Source organism: Eubalaena glacialis, chromosome 8, assembly GCF_028564815.1.
Source record: "Eubalaena glacialis isolate mEubGla1 chromosome 8, mEubGla1.1.hap2.+ XY, whole genome shotgun sequence".
NCBI lineage: Eukaryota > Metazoa > Chordata > Mammalia > Artiodactyla > Balaenidae > Eubalaena > Eubalaena glacialis.
This window is the reverse complement of record NC_083723.1, coordinates 20,552,083-20,569,662: the sequence shown is the minus strand read 5'-3', so window position 1 is coordinate 20,569,662 and position 17,580 is coordinate 20,552,083. Positions and strand designations below refer to the sequence as shown.

Genomic DNA, 17,580 nt, shown 5'->3' with positions numbered 1-17,580 from the left:
AGCGGTCCAGTGATTAAGACTCCACGATTCCAATGCAGGGGGCCCGGGTTCGATTCCTGGTCAGGGAACTAAGATCCCACATACCGCAACTAAAGCTGTGCGCCACAACTACTGAGCCTGCGCACTCTAGAGCCCGTGCGCCGCAACTAGAGAAGCCCGCATACCTCAACGAAGACCCAGCACAGCCAAAATAAATAAATAAATAACACACGCACACATACCCACAAAACCCAAAATCTTTAGGATATTTATAAGTAAAACCAAAGAAAAAAGATACTAACTCTATAAATTATGAACAAATAAAAGATTCTAGCTAGTTCAATAATAGCAAACTGATAAACACATGGATATGTATTTTCATCTACTGGCTGCACTAAAAGCATAGTTTATTGGTGATTCTCTGTTTCCTTCTGGGTCATCTTTTCCATTGATTGAGGTCCTCAGATCACCTCCCCCAAATTTCTTGGCTTGAAATGTCTGCATCATACCAATTTAGCACTTGGCTACATTATATTACAGATGTCTCAGTAATAGTTACTTGTCACTCAGGCAAGAAATATTAATGAGCATCTACTAATTTTGAGTCCCTAGGCTAGGCGCTGAGAATAGCATGATGGACAAGACAGATTTACCTCCCATAGCAAACCGTTCTTCATAATGTATGTTTTTAAATGCTTTACTTTCAATCCCCATTTAGCCAATAGATTCTATTAATCTGAAAGAAAGAGCTGGGCTAAATTGAACAAGCATATTACTTGGCAAGTTCTTGTTGAGTGTATCAATGCAGATTTACATTAAGGAAGGGACAAATCCATTCTTAACACAACTGATCTTTCTTAAGAAAGATCACACACACATTAAGAATTAATTTTATTATATTTCTTTATTGCTCGAGAGAGAAAGAGGTCATTTTTCTGACCTCTATTTCCTACTTAAAACTCCCAGCTGATGCAGATTAACTCTTCAGATGGACACAAATACTGTGACATTGCTCATAGCCACCCCAGCCAGTCCTCCTGCTCTAGGAGGGCACTCACGTTCCCATTTTAAGCCTTGCTTATGTCACTCTATCTCCTGAACTGGAAAAACTTTGTCCTTGCCACTGACTCATCCTGTTGACTTTCAGGGATTCTCCTCTCTAAGAAGCCTTCCTGAATTGCTCTACTCTGCAGGACCTAACACCACGGGGACCAGTACACACGTCCATCTATGTTTATAACAGTCTGACAATTCTCTAGATGTTTCATGCTCCATATGCATCCAGAGCCTTCTACCACACCACTAAACACTGTAAAAATGTTGTTTTCTCACTTTTTTGTCTTTCCATAGTTAACGTTAGCTCAGAAAAGCCTAAGCAGACAACAAATAGTCAGTGAAATTTTGTTAAGTGAATAATGGCTCCAAAGCACTACCAGCACTTCCCTTGGACCGAGGACCCTGCCTAGGAAAACAGAGTTTGGAGGCATCTGTAAAATAGTGGTTTACAAGGGCATCTTCTCAAATTTTTCTTCCTGTCCCAGAGGAAGTCTAAAGGAAATGGGTAAATGTCCCTAAGCTTACAACCATAAATTCCACAAGTTGAATCTAATGAATCAAGTGAGGATTGTAGCAGATCGATGCCTCAGCACAGAAATGGATATGAGATCTTTCACTGGAATGGAAAAATGAAAAGTTGTTCTAAGAATATTTTAGGACATCTTTCATGATGATTTAGCTGTTGATAACCTGGTACATTTCAACTTGCAGAACTGTGTTTTCAGGATGCTTTAACTTTAAAATTCATTTGGTTAAGATGGTTTGTATATTTATATGTGTGTGTGTGTGTGTGCGCGTGTGTGTGTATTTAGAAAGAGCTGGGATAGCATTGGTGCTAAACATTGGCATGATAGAGTTTATCTGAGACACTCCTTAGTAATTCAAGACATCTCTATATACATATCCCTGAGGTACTTGGGACTATCTTGGATAATGCTTGTGATGAAATTAAAATGTTTACAAGAGCAATATAAAAATATCAAGGCAATAATTTATTCAGTTGTGGTTATATAGCCATAATTTTGAACATACTTATCATTGAGGCCATAAATAATGACAGAATCCCCTAGAAAATGGTCTATATTACATCTGAATCATCATGATACACAATGAACATTTAACATCCCAGAGGACTCCTTAAGGAGTGACCCTAAATCTGACTGACCATATTTAACCACACTATTTGAATAGATTTGGAAAGTTCCACAAGACACAAATAAATATAAATGTTGAACTGTCTACACACAGTGTTTTTTTTATAACACACTCAATATAATTTTTGAAGAGAATATGAATTCAGTGTCTACTTGGCTGCGATTGCTACTTTGGTTATTGTGGGGCTTGTAAAGCTCAGGATGAATATACAAAATTATGACATTTCTGGAATTTGTGTATGTGCCCCAGTCTAGTCCTCGCACCATACATACAAACAGAAGAATACTACTCCAAGCATTCATCATGAGATACACAAAACCATTTCTGGAAAGTTCTGCCCGCTATGCCTATTTACCATACAACACCATACAGCTAATGGTTTGCCACTACATTGTTTCTCAGCCACTTTAATACTTCTTAGTTCCCAAGAATTTTTATTCTCAAAATGCAGTAAGCAAATTCCCCAATGAAGTCACTAGGCAGTAAATTATAATTTCTTTAACTAAACATTTTGTTTCATTCCCAAACAATGACATGTTAAAATTTCACTTTTTATTCTAAACTTCCCACTCAAAAAAGATTTCTAAGTGTATTTTTTAGTTATAAACTTGACATAACTATCTATCTATCCATCCATCCATCTTTTTGCAACTCCCTGATTCGGTTACTCTTCCAGTCTTCTAACCTGGGATTCAAATCCATGCTTTGTATAATACAAGCAACTCTCTGGCTCGCTGAGCTGCAGCCCTCTGGCTTGTGGGGAAATCAAGGATTCTTGCTAAGTCACATTTTTGGGTCTAGTCTCAAGCCTTTGGGCATGGTGCTTGCTCTGGGTTTTGGGTCTCAGGCACCAAACCTTACATTCTCTGATAAACACCCCTTCTTGGCCCTCTTTCATCAGCTCTATTGTTCATGGTAGGGTGCTATTGAAAGGTGAGGAAATGAATCTATGCCAGCTCCACAGTATACTCTTTACTATTTACAAAAATAGAATTTATTTTTCCTTTAAGGAAGGATAATCTAATTGCTGCTGGATCTCTGCTACCATGACTAAAACTTAAATATAGTAGAATTGTGAGGCATATATTTTAAAGAGGATTCTCTTGTGTTCTTTAATTGCATAAAGATATTATCTGAAATTAATATTCAAATAAATACTCAGAATACAGATAAATAAAAAATCTAGCTTATATTTTATATTAATAGCATAATGAATTTAAACACATTTGTTCTGGTTAAGAACCTCTAAGTTACACTAGCCCGTCATGCTAGAGTTTTAAAAATCTGTTTTTGTAGCACCACAACTTTTTAAAAATGAGCTATTTTTTCTGATTATAGAAGTATTACATGCTCATTATAGAAAATCTAGGATACACTTGTTAATAGATCAAAGAAAATCGTCTTACCAAAAAACTCATTATTTTGTTTTTGCCAATGCTTTTCTTATGACCACATATGGACTTCTGAATAGTTTGTAAATTGTTATAGGTAATGCTATCAATGTTAGAAGAAGAGTCCAAACCGTAGTCAGGCAGGTTCACATTTTTACTTACAGAAGCTGAAAGGAGGCAACCTGAGGAAAAAGTGACAACTACAATACATGACTTGAAGAAAATTGTTCTTAGGCACAATCAACCACAGTGGGCTGTGAGAGCACTGATTTGCAGTTAGGACTAGAAGGCTAGTGAGGGAAACAGTCCTTTCACTAATGCGGGATGCCCAAAGATATGAGGGTGAAGACAGTGGAAAGCGGAGGATGCTGTCTCAGGGGCATGGCTGCTAGCAGTCCGCATGTCATGGGGAGAGGCCAGGAGGTTTCCATGTTATGAAACCAAGACCAATAAACTAGCCCCCATCTAGAAGGCAACATCTTTCTTTACCTAGAACACTCCCTTTGGAAACTTGTGTTATTTATTAATATACACCTTTGAAAATTCAAATGGAAAATAATATAATAGACAGCAAAACTATAAACACTTGATCAAAAGATACCTGATTTTACTGAAGGCTTTGGGTAGAAATTTTTAGCTCTAATACAAAGGCACTTAAAAGAAATACTGCCAGATACAGTCATTTTAAAATTATCTGTGTCTGAATTAAACATAGATTATTTATGTCAAGTATGAAGCCTTAATTGGTTTCTCTGAGCCACCAATAATTATCTTTTTCACTGCCATTCAGTAAGAATGCAGGAAATTTAACAGTTTTCAATCGTAATCTGAGGAAAACATTACTAGTAAGGTAATTCTGTGCAATATAATAATCCAATACATTCAAAATCCACATGTAAATACCTTTAAGATGTTTCGGATTATTTGGATTATTTTTAAATACCACTTGCTGCCAGAGAGAAGTGAGAACAGGATGTAGTATTTACAATTTTTTTATTTCACTTCAAAAATGTTTTAAATTATTTACTGCAGTGTTAAGACTTACTCTTCTCTAAATCTAAAAGTATTTGGCACCATAATCCTGCTTATACACTATGATTAAAACAAACACTTCCAAGTTAAATTGCTTAACTGCTAAAAAACTTACCAATGGAAAACTGGAGGACAGAAGCTGTTGTTGTATTAAGGCCTGTGGTAATCTAGAAAAAGGAATATAACAAAATAAGACGAGATAGAAAGAGAGGAGGAGAAAGAGGAGAAGATTCAGAGGAGGGAGAGTGTAAAGGATAGAAAGGAACCATAAACAGAGGTTATGTTTATCCAGTGGTTAGCTTACTTCTGTCGACATGTCAGAACACAGATGTATTTCTCTGTGAGATCCTCACTTAGACACTGCTGGTACATTTCTCGGGGTCCTATCGAAAACTCTTTCTTAGTATAATTTGCCAGGCACGTAACACAGTCCCCTCCACTCACCCCACCACCTCCCCTCTGTCCTCATCAACAGACCTAGGGCCCAAGAGAATATCATAAAAAGTGACCAAACAAAAATTGGGACCAAAATTAAGAGCAAATGAGAAGAGTAAGAATGTTTTGAAAAATAAATAGAATTGCAACAGGTAGAAGGTGCAGGATATCTTTGGGGGATGATGAAAATGTTATAAAATTGATTGTGGTAATGGCTGCATAATTTTGTCAATAAAGTAAAAACCTTGAACTGTATACTTTAAATGAATGAATTGTAGAATATGAGGATTATTTCTCAATAAAACTGTTACTCCCCCAAAAAGTAATCAAAGTATGGGCCTAGAAATACTCTTCCAACACATTTCTATTATTTTCCCTTAGTTTCATGAAGAAGCATTTTTCCCCCTTTTAAAAAAAGGAATGGTACCTTATTTAATTTTAAATAAATTAAAATTTTAAAAAATATTTATTTATTAATTAATTCTTTTGTTTGTTCATTCATTCATTCATTCTATGGAGTAGTGACTTTGATCCATACCAGCTTAAGTAAGATGAGAAATAAGGTTCTCATTTTCAATGACTCTCTTGTTGGGTTTCTGACCCCATCAGGTAAGGTATGGGATGCCTCCCATGACTGCACCTTATAAAACAAAAAGTGTATAACTGTGTTTTCAACATGGCAGAAGCAGTAGGCTTCTTAAATGTCATAATAACATCCTTAGACTTGTCCCTGCACTGTGTTAGCCCCCATGTGATGAAGTCCACAATGCAGAAGAGTCAAGAGATACCCAGTTCATGAATCGCCGTGGGAATTCGTGGACAAACAGTGAGCAAGCCTCTTGAAGTGCTAGAGTTCAGCTGAGATGTGAATATCAAAAAGTTGAATTGCACTTCCCATTTCTACAACACAATCTGGAAACATGACTGAGCATGTGTTATAAATATGTGGCTTTAAAGTTCATGAAGAAGCAGAAAAGGTAATAGAGGGGAGGGCAAGACAGCCCATTTTGTAAGTTGTCTAGATATCAGTATAGGCATCAGCTCCTAATTGATTTTAACCATAGCAAAAATCACTGGTGTCAGGATGTCAGGTGAATCTCTCATTATCACAGATTATTTAAGAGAAAGCTGGCCCACCATGCTCAGAACTATTTCCTACTTCCTTCCTCTCACCAGAGTCATTAGGGAAAAATGCACTAATAGAATTTTCTTTAAATAACAAAAATACTAGCTCCTTTTCAAGATTCCTTTAGAAAAGGTTAGCAGACATTTGGTGCTGTCCAAAATGCCCAAAAGACATTTGGTCCGCTACAAAAAGTCCTTGATATTTGGTCCTGTCCAAAACCATTTGATGTGGACCAAACAAGCTCATGGAAGTTTTGGATAGACCAAACTTCAAGGACCCTTTGGTGTGGACCAAATGTCTTATGAACCAAATGTCTCATGGATGTTTTAGACAGAACCAAATGTCCTGCGAGGTTAAAAGAAATCTGTTTGTTTTTCCCTCATAACTTTTAGAGTAAGTTCAACTACTTATCCTCATGGGTGTTCCACTTGGAAATTTTGATCTTAAAGTCCAAAGAGGCACATGGAAATTTTAAAAATTTTTCACAAAATTGAATGAATGCTCTTTTCCCCCTCTGATTTTATGTAACTGAGTAGATTCCCAGATGAGTTATTAAACACTCCTGAATATAAGTTCTTTGAAACAATGGTATGGTATTATGTAAGTTAAAAGCACCACGGCTATTGCTATTGCTAGTGCATTAAACAGACCAGAGAGTCTTTGATACTTATGCTGGGGGTGTAATAAATGATGCTTGTGTCACCTGGGTGATCAAGTTTCACAGCTATGACCTCTGCTAGCGAACAGTAAATCACTTGAAATAGTGCCAAATTTCAATTACATGTGCTAACTGAGGGTGACCCTAGACTTCGATTAGTCATTGATTCCACATTTTTTTCTTCACCAGGGAAGCTAAGGACTGTTGACTCCCATTCTTTTACCTTTACCCATTTAGTTTATTAGTAAAATTGTCAGCTAAGAGAAAGAACAGGAAAGATGAAGAGAAAAAAAACAATGAAGCATTGTCTATAAAATCTATTCACCTATATTTACATTTGAGTATTATAAATTATTTATTATCCTTGAGTTCCAATATATGATTTCAGTCTGCAAAGTTATTAAGTCCTTACATGGGACATTCTGAAAACTAAAGGACCTCTTAAAGAGATTTTGATAAATATTATAGCGACTATGAATGTCTGAGAGAGAACTTTTTCCCTACCAAATCTCACTGCTCTTAAATTATCAAATAAACTCCAAATTATAGAAAATTAATATGCTCACTAAATGAATCTGAATAATTCACTGCAGGCTGAGGCTGTTCATTCTACACTTCTTCCCTGCAAATTTTTACTGGGTTTAATCCTGTTTTAGCCCAAACTCCTCCTTGTAACTAAAATGCATTTCCAAATATGAGAGAATAATTGAGTAAATATTTTATTTTTAAAAAATGAAGAGTAACATGACTACTTTTGTTTTAAGCTCTGAGAGAGCACATTTTCTCTAGAAGGAGTGGGTAAATGAGTTCCTCATTACCTTCATTTCAGACTAGCAAAATGAATCAAGTTAGGTGCCACCCCCTGAAATAAGGAGACTTCCCTGAAGTAGTGAAACGTGTGAGGGCTGCACAGCAGAGCAGCAGTGGAAACAGAAATGCGTGGTGTGCCCATGTGTAAGTGGGTACCACCTCTCACTGGCTCTGGGTTTTATTGAAATGAAATAGCCATTTGACTAAATTCACAAAATGGAAATGCTCTTTTAGGCATTTAAAAAAATAAAGCATTAACCTACTAAGGTTCTTCACCTGTGGTCGGTGGTTCTTTGTTTCACAACTTCAGTAAGAACTGGATTTATGAAAAATTTTAAAGTATATTTTTTTTAAAAGTGATGTTTGGGGCTGATAACTTTCATCAGTTCTCATGCACAACTGTTTTAACTGGATTCAGTTTTGAAGTGCCGTGCAAATATTTGAATTTTAGTGGACAACAGCATGTTTACTGACCACTGAATTCATCACTTTTCTTTCGATTGATCTTTCTTCTGTAAACACAACTTGGGTACAATATATATTTCTGCTCCTGGGACACCAATACAGTATAAAAATTATTGGAAATTAGAAGTTGCTAGTGTGTAAAATGTAGACGTCATCCTTATCTTTGTTAATGTATCTTCATTCTATTCCCTTTGAGTCTACAACACAATTCATCCTAGGAAAATACTTATGACGTAAATATAAATCTGTGTATGTTTTTTCCTTTCTTGGATAAAGATAATTATTTTGAATATTTTCCTTTTTAGTTGAAAGGCTGATCTCACATTAATTATATAACACAATTCAAAACTAGCCCACTGGGTATATAAACTCTAATGCTAAATAAACCGGTATATAGTGAAACCTTCAGGATTAAGTATATTACATGGGATCAAATAAACTAGATACTTCAGTTTCTATGCTACAGAAATATGAATTCTGGCACTATATTCTTAGATATGTTTATTTCTTATTAATCAGAAACAAAAAAGAATTTACCAAGCATTTCCAGAAATATTACTGAATGGGTGAACATTCTAAAATAGGCATTTATTCTAAGCTTGATTAACTATGACAAAAATTTAATTTTGTTTTAAGGTTTATAGATAATTAATTCAGTCATGGTACATTATTTAAGATGTACTAGCAAATCTATTTTTTCAAGAAGAATTTCACTACAGAGTCACATTTGTCTGCAGGAATATTATAATATCTTGTTAAGACTTGAATTATGAGCACCTATTTTAATTTGCATCCAATTAATTCTGTTTGTGTTCTAATTTCAACTAAAAACTCTTCAATTTATCAATGTTCTGAAGCTCATATGTTTAATAAATTAAATTTATCTATTGCCATGAAAGGGGTATTCAAGCAGCATAAAATAAGAACCATGTTATAAAAACTAATTGACTTTCACAATTTGATAACTAAATCTTCTTTTAATTACCTAGCAAGGTTTTCTCCTCCTTTTTACTGTGGAGGCCAGTCTTTTGGCCACTTTTTAAATTAATGAATTGGAAACATAACGTGTGATGGAGGGGTGAAAAACACAACTTTGTTACTAAAAACTCCATCATAAGGAAGATGTGGGAGAAAAAAGGAGAGGCACTGAAACTCAAGTCAAAACGCAGAAAAGCAAAGCATAAGAGATGTTGCGAAAAGAAAATTAGATGCAAAGATATTGAGCTAGAAGTATAACACAACAATTGCTTCTATATCCTTTTTCAAGAATGTGAAATGAAGGTAGTCTTGGTGCCAGAAAGAAGTACCAAGTGACAACAAAAGGCTCACTAGCCACATGCTGATGGCTAGTGGTTTTATTGCTTTCAATTTAGAATGCTCATGTTTCATTTTACATATGATCCAAGGACTTACCTTTGGCAAGCAAAATCTAATCATCTAAATTAAAGTAACCTACTACTGAACAATTTGGCATAAACCAAAATTTTTAAAAAACTGGTTTATTCAGTGTGCTCTTTCATTTAAAAAAAATTCATTAAAGTTCCTAGGTGGTTAGGAAACAAAGTTTAAAAATAATGTGATAAAATTGCTCATCTAATATTTTTGGCTTGCAAGGAGAAAATAAGAAGTGTAAAAGTAAAACTTTATACAAGAACTTATAAAGTCACAAATTATTTAGATATGATATATATATATAATATGTGTGTCATATATATCATATGTCATGCCTGTCATACCCATATTTTTAAAAAGGCATATAATCACAATGATGCACCATGTTTAATGAGATCCATTGATGCTGCCAATTTTATTACTGCATTCTTTATTTTTTACATTTGAAAATAAATTATAAAATCACTGCTCCTAATTTTGAGACATCTGCAATAGGACTCATAAATAATACTGCAAATTTTCATCTGAACTGGAATTGGGTAGGAAAACCTTTTGTTGGCAAAAAGTTCAGTAAAGACAATGTATTTGGAACAATGTATGTAAATAGCACATACTTACCAATTCTCTTGGACCATATGGCTCACAGAAGGTGACAGCATTGCCATGCATAATTGCACCACACTGTTCTCCAGTCTCACAGTTGTTACATTCAACCCTGTGGGAACACAGAACACAACCTCAGGCTGTGAACTAAGTAGCACAATGTGGTTTATCACTCAGGTAAAGAAAGATCTAATAGTTGTTGTTATTCAGTTGAAATCAACATTTCGAGGAAGATAATGGTATTTTGTATTGTGACATGTTAAAGAAACATAAAAACAGAAAGATTTGAACTTCAATTCCAATTCTTTCAGTTACTCGCAATGGTGGGCAAGTTACTTAACCTCCCAAAGTTTCAGTTTTCTCATCTGTAAAATGAGGAAAATAAAATTGACCTAAATATCACATAGTTATCATGAGGATTAAATGAGAGAGTGTATATAAAACACAGAGTACAGAACCAATCTCACAGTAGGCACTTAATGGCCGTTGGTATTATTATCAATCATTACATAATATACTATGCCTAATACAAGTATTTTGCTAATATGAAAGATAAGCAGAGTAATATACACTTATATAATCAACTAAAACCATGTATCTCTGAAATCAAAAGGTGTTTTACAAATTTTAAACCTTTTTCTTTTGAGTTATGATTAATGTCAATGTTTAAAATAACTGTCCTCAAATAGATCTGCATGCCTACGAAATGTAAAAAATAATGGAATCAGATTGTACTTAATCCACATAGTAATATGAAATAAACACAAATTCTAATTCAAGCAAATTTTGGAGACTGAGTTAATGTTAACCTTGTAAATAATTTAATTAGTTGCTTTATTATTATAAAGTGAAGTGGCTAATAAAACCTTAGAACAGAATCTCAAAAATAAATATATTCATGTCTTCAGTATAAATTGACAATATGAATATTCTGGATTTGACTTTGCATATTTACAATAACATTGACAATGATTTGCATCATGATACTTCAACCTAGAATCATTACATGTACAAAGAAAGAATTATGTTTCCTCAGTCTGAACCTCAAAGCACATGAGAGCTGTATTTCATGCAGAAAGGACATTTTCAAAGACTTTCACATTCTAGGTGCCAAACATTATGGGAAGGGCACCATGCCCTTTGTTTTTGAGGATCATTGTATCAGGCCCTTTCAGCTGTTTGCTAATCTCAGAGAAAAAAGGGAGCAGGAAGTCCTATTCAAATAGGAAGAAGACAAAAGTGTGAAAAGATACCAGGTAGCCCATAAAGCCAAGAGGCAGAAGCACAATAAGTAAGTAAAAATGTGGCAAAAAAATAGAAGTATTTCCTATATGTGTATTGCATGGAATAAATTATTCTAATCTTTTGAGCTGTGTTCCTATACAAAGGAGATCAACAATGTCAAGAAGCTTTGCTTTTTTAAGAATAAACAGAGAGCAACTTCTGATATGGAATTTTTAAAGGTAGTATCTCAAATCTTAGTAGGAGATTTAAATCTTCCCTTGATTACTGTGAAGCAAGATTCTAATAAAAAGTCCTTGACATTAGAAGAGGCATAGTAGTAGCTTCATAAGGGCAACAAATATGTCTCTTGTTCACCATTTTATGCCTGGCATGTTGTATTCCATAAATATTTGTTGAATGAGTGAATAAATATAAGGCAACTTCATAAACAGAACTATTATTAAGGCCTGAGATCTAAAGCACTTCAAATAGAGCCTGGCATACTTCAAATAGAGCAAGCATGATGTAAGCATTAGCATAAGTGTTAGTTATTATTATTATTATGGATTTCTACCATTTTCATCCAGAACATGTATATTAGTTGTTTTTCCCCACAGGGAACCTACTACATGAACTTCTTACTACTATTATTCTATTCTTAAAACTATACATTAATTTTTCCCAAGGAGTGTGATTATGATAAAAGTACAGAGAAGAAGCACTGAAATTATAGTGTGCTTCTTACTTATTGATACATGAGGATTATTTGGCCTCCAAGGCATTGTGAAATGGCTCAAAAGAAATATAAGCTTTGACAGAGAGAAATTAAGAGATTGTTCAACCCTCACAATGACTATCTGCCATTTTCCTCCAGTGATTCTAAATTAAAAGCATCATTGTTGATGTGAAGTCCGAGGTCTGATATTTGAATTCTCATAGCAATCATTCTATCTATAAATATTGATCAGCACTCCCCAAATCAACTGTATATCAGAAAAACTGTATCTGTATAAATACATGTATTACAAGTCTCCATCACCCACAGTTTTGATTAAATAGGATTCATGTGCAGCCTAGATATCTGTATATTGTTTAAAGGTGATTCTAGCATAGGTAGCCTACAGCCTGGCACTCGGGAACCAGTGAATAGACCACAGATATTTGATGTGTTTGGAGAACCACTTCTATTTTGTGGAATAACAGGAGTTAAAAAAACAATAAACACAAGAAAAAGGCAATCAGATACAGCCTTCTCCCCACTTGGCTCAAAAACCCCTCTGGACCTTTCTTTGTTGTGCTGTATAGCTCCAGAAACTTAAAATAAAATTACAAAGGCACTGGTACCCTGTTGAAACTTAAAGATTTAGAATTACCGGCTATTATTCACTGAGTTGTTGCTACCTGGAGGTACAATGGCTTCACCAAGGATTGATGAAACAAATCCGTTAGCTTCTTGTCAAGGTCTTTTAAATGCCCTTTGCTTGAATTTCTCACAGTATGTCTGGGTTTGTCAACATAATTTATTGTAATTTTTTTTCAAAGCACATCCCTCTGGGTGATCAAATCCAACCCACTCTTAGCTGCCGATGGTGTTATTTATTCATTTATCATTCATTAATTCATTCTTACAATTAACAACCTTATGTTGAGAACCTATAGGCACTATGATGAGCTTTAGTGGTACAAAGACCAAAACAAAAAACAGTATTATTTTCTTCCAGGAGTTTACACTCCAGAAGGAAAGGCAGAGAAACAAGCACACAATTAAAATATAGGGTGCCAATGCAATGATAGCTATTTACTGCATCCTATTATGTGCCAGATATTCTAAAGCCTATTTGAATCTCTCAACTTCTCTATAAGATAGTTATCAGTGTCCTCGTTTTACTAATAAGAAAACTGAGCTTCAAAGAAGTTTAGCATTTGCTCCAATCCTAGAGCTGTAAAGTTGACAGACTGGCAATTTGGACCCAGGACTTGCTAATTCCAACACCCATCACGTTTTCCATAGCTCTTCACTCTTTATAACAGGAGTACATGCTGGCTGTGATGGTACCTAACTTAGACTAAGGAAGTAAGGGAAAGCTCCCAAAGGAGGTGGTCCCAGAACTGGTCCTGAATGAGAAATAGGAGTTAATCAAAGAAGAAAGGTGATGGTGTCATAGGGCACAAGGAATGCAGAGATTATGATACAAGTAAAACTGCTACTTCAGTGTGTTAGTGTGCCTGGAACCACACTGGTACATGAAGAGGGTGGCAAAGGATGGGGCTGGAAAGTGGCAGCCAGTTCATGGGAGGTCTCATGTGCCATTTACCAAGTGATAGATACTGCACTAGGAACTCTACAAATAATGCCTCAGTTAATTCATATACCCCGCCTTTATTTTTGTCCACATTTAGAGGATGCTAAAACTGAGATTTAGAGACATTAAATGATTGTCCAAGGTTACACAGATTGCAAATTATAGAACTGGGATTCAAACTCCTACTATTCTGTTTCCAAAGTCATGATACGATCCAACTTTTAGGAAAATTACTCTAGCAAATAATGGATTAGCGGTAGAAAAGACTGGACTGTTGATATAGCACAAGTAGGACACAACAGTGCCTTGAAAGAAGGTGGAGATTAAGAAAAGAGTATCACTTTTTCATAGAAACATAATATGATCCACATATGTAATTTTCAACTTTCTAATGGCTACATTAAAAATAAAAAAGGATAGGTGAAATTAAGTTTAATAATATGTTTTATTTAACCCAGTATACTCAAATTATATTTTAACATGTAATTACACAAAATTATTAATGATATAGTTTACATTCTTTTTTCATAAAGTCTTCAAATTATGGGATGTATTTACACTTACAGCACATCTCAATTCAGACTAACCACAGTTCAGGTGATTAATAGCTGCAAGTGACTAGTGGCTACCATACTGGACAGCTCAACTCTAGGGAATTACAGGGCTTGGAAACTGACTGCTCTTCTGGTTATGCTGACAATTGGAGATGAGCAGCTGACAATGATTATATGTATTTGAACTTCAGGGAAAGGAGATCAGCACTGAGAGGACAATTTAAGATATGGTTGAAATCATAGGAGTGCATATTATTGGGGGCCAGGGGGAGAGGGGAGGATATACTAAGTGAGAAAAGTAGAGGTCCAAGAATGGATCCCTGGGGAACAACTATATCCTTAGTCTGGTTTCTGGAAAGCTCCAGCTATCATTGTGACCCTTCAGTGTGTATCAATCTGAGGCTATCCCTGCATACTTTTCCATGATTATTGGCAGTGGGTTCATTTCTGTTCATGTTCCTAACAATGCTGATATTTTTGTGCTGCCCATCAAGGTGACTTTTCTAACAGTGAGTCTATAATATGACCTTCCTAATATTTTTTCTACCATTAAAGTTGAGGGGCTTCCCTGGTGGCGCAGTGGTTGAGAATCTGCCTGCCAATGCAGGGGACACGGGTTCGAGCCCTGGTCTGGGAAGATCCCACATGCCGCAGAGCAACTGGGCCCGTGAGCCACAATTACTGAGCCTGCGCGTCTGGAGCCTGTGCTCCGCAACAAGAGAGGCCGCGATAGTGAGAGGCGCGGCGCGCGCACCGCGATGAAGAGTGGCCCCCGCTTGCCACAACTAGAGAAAGCCCTCGCACAGAAACGAAGAGCCAACACAGCCATAAATAAATAAATAAATAAATAAATAAATAAAAAAGTTGAGCATTGTACAACCACTTACATGAATGCCATCATCACAAAGGAAAAGAAAAATCACAAATTCATGATGAACACAATGACTCTGATGGGGGCCAGATAGTACAAAGGGCAACTAGGAGTCATGGCTTCCCAGAAGGAAATAGTGATCCATGTCAGAAAAACAAGGTAAGTTTTAAAAACCTACAGATGTAAATAAGCATCCAAATTTCAAGAAGAGGAATTCTTGGCTCATCCCAGAATCTAAAGCAATGCCTAAGTGCTCTGAGTGCCTGAGTTCTTCCCTCCTGTCTTTCTCAGAATGCCCGTGTCTAACAAGTTAACTTGGTTGAGGAGGGTTAGGTACCTAACCCCAATGGGTGCTCTCTGTGGATAATACTAGTAGTCTAAAATTCTACTCTTCCCTTATGAGTTGTTCCTAAGTATAAGGGCTCAATTTGCTGGATAATGAGCAGTCCAATTTTCTTTAGGCTCGGAGCAAAAAAATAGTGCTATTTATTTCTAACATTTAAACTGTGGTCTCCCAACCGAATTTTCTCAAGAAAATGATGGGCTCTGTAAAGTTAGGTAACATATTCTTCAGAGATTGGTGGGAAGAAGAAGTTTTAAATAATCCCAGTTAAACAGACTTTTATTTTTCAATTTAAAAAGGAATGTGACCTCCCAGGCTAAGGATTAGAAATGAATTGCTTCTCTGCTTAAGAGTAAAAGTAATACTGAATACTTCTCTAATCTAAGAAAACTTTCCCCCTCTTTTTCTTTTTCTCAATATGAAAAACAGAACATAAGAATCTGACAAATACCACAGCACATCATACGAATCGCCCACCTCAAAATATAATCTGCCATGAACAGTATGATTAACAGACAATTTAAGGGAAATGCTTGCTATCCCCGAAGACCAGGCAAAGCCTGAATATATTGAGCCCTCTCTGAACCTATTTATCACACGCTTAGGTACCACATGAATCTCATCTATTACTACAGTTCACAGATCATTGGTCGTTCGAGTTAGAGGGCATCTGAAGTATCACCGAGTCTCATCACCCCCTCATTTTACAAATGACAGAACAGGACTAGAGGCTAGATTTCCTGACTCCTTGTCCAATATTCTTCCTACTCTACTCTAATGCAGCCAAGAAGAGAAAAGAACTCCAATTCTACAAAACTCATGTGCATTTCAAAAACGTTTGTCATCATTTTTACTGTCAGAGTTTATCTGGAAGAGCTACAATGTCTTTTCTTAAAAGTTCTTTTTTACATTTATAGGATAAGGGATTTTGCTTTGCTAATGAAAATGTACAAAAATAAGAGAAATGTCATGGACTTCACAGAAAATGTTCAGAATGAATTCACTGGACTAAAGTACATAATCAAATTCAATATTCCTTTGGTTATGTACATCCTTACATAATTCATTCCTATTTTATATACACACTATCACACTACCTTTTTTTCACTAACAAAAACATAAAGGAATCAGTAAGGATGAAGGCAGGTACTTGTTGACCAACACATCTAGGGTCCAACTAGAAACATAAAGCAAAAAGAAATGCTTTGAACCAAGATTTGTTTTTCACTCTAACAAGCTCCTTGGCAGTTTGAAACTTGTTATTGTGGTGTCAATTCTGTGTCTTTGTTTTTTATCATTTAGGTGGCTGTTTCTGTTTAGGAATTATAGGCAATGTGCATTTGTGCTGTAGAGAGCACACTTCTGAAGGTATAATTCTGTTTTTAATCATGACTTTAAAATTAATAGGCTGGAAGACACACCAAAGCCCCTGTTCAGGAGGCACAGAGGAAGCTGGAGTGAAATGTCCCTGGAGTTCCCTGCAGTCCCCATGTCCTGCAGTGACTCACACAGGACTTTCAGGACACAGGAAAGAGGAGGAGGATTAATGAGAAAATTGGGCTCCTTCGCACAACCATAGATTTATGAATGGTTGATGGTAACATCATCCTGATAACAGTAAATAAATAACTAAAATATTATTTTCTCAAGAGCAGTCTCATTACGCAGCCCATTCTTCTTTTTAGATCAGAGTGAAATCACTCAGCCTTTAGTCAGTCACTCTGCTGAAACAAGTTAATCACCTGGAAACTCAGTGTCAATCAGTTATCATCAAATTCTCATTTGAGATACATGCCATTTGTCCCCAAGACCGAGGACATCGTATTATCTATCCATAATTTATTGCCTCTGAAGGATTCAGTGTCTGGTATTCTATGAGTTGGAATTGTCTATTCACCGGCATTTCTGAACAGAGATATTAAAATAATTTTAATATTTGATCTGATTATAAAAAGTACATTAAAAATGGAAAGAGAAAAGAGAAATCTCTTATAATTTCCTGACTCAAAGACAACATGTCTCTTCCCCCTGCATGTGCTGACACCATCTGATGTGTGGGCTTGCACGACAAGGCCAGATCAGGGACTGGTGAATCCACCAAAGTAAATAGGACCCTGCTAGCCCTGTGGGAGCTGGGCAGTCAGCTGACTTCTTCTGGAGACGTCGGAGCTCCTTGTAATTTC

General features: G+C 35.9%; 1 protein-coding gene across 1 annotated transcript in view; it reads right to left on the bottom strand.

The window, feature by feature from the left end:
* Window positions 1–17,580, bottom strand: part of RELN (reelin) — a 535,801-nt gene that overhangs the window by 246,338 nt on the left and 271,883 nt on the right. The window contains exons 7-8 of the mRNA XM_061197622.1: window positions 10,118–10,214; window positions 4,729–4,780 (exon numbers count right to left, since the gene is read on the bottom strand). Coding sequence (XP_061053605.1) covers window positions 4,729–4,780; window positions 10,118–10,214 — 149 coding nt within the window. The remainder of the gene's footprint in view (window positions 1–4,728; window positions 4,781–10,117; window positions 10,215–17,580) is intronic.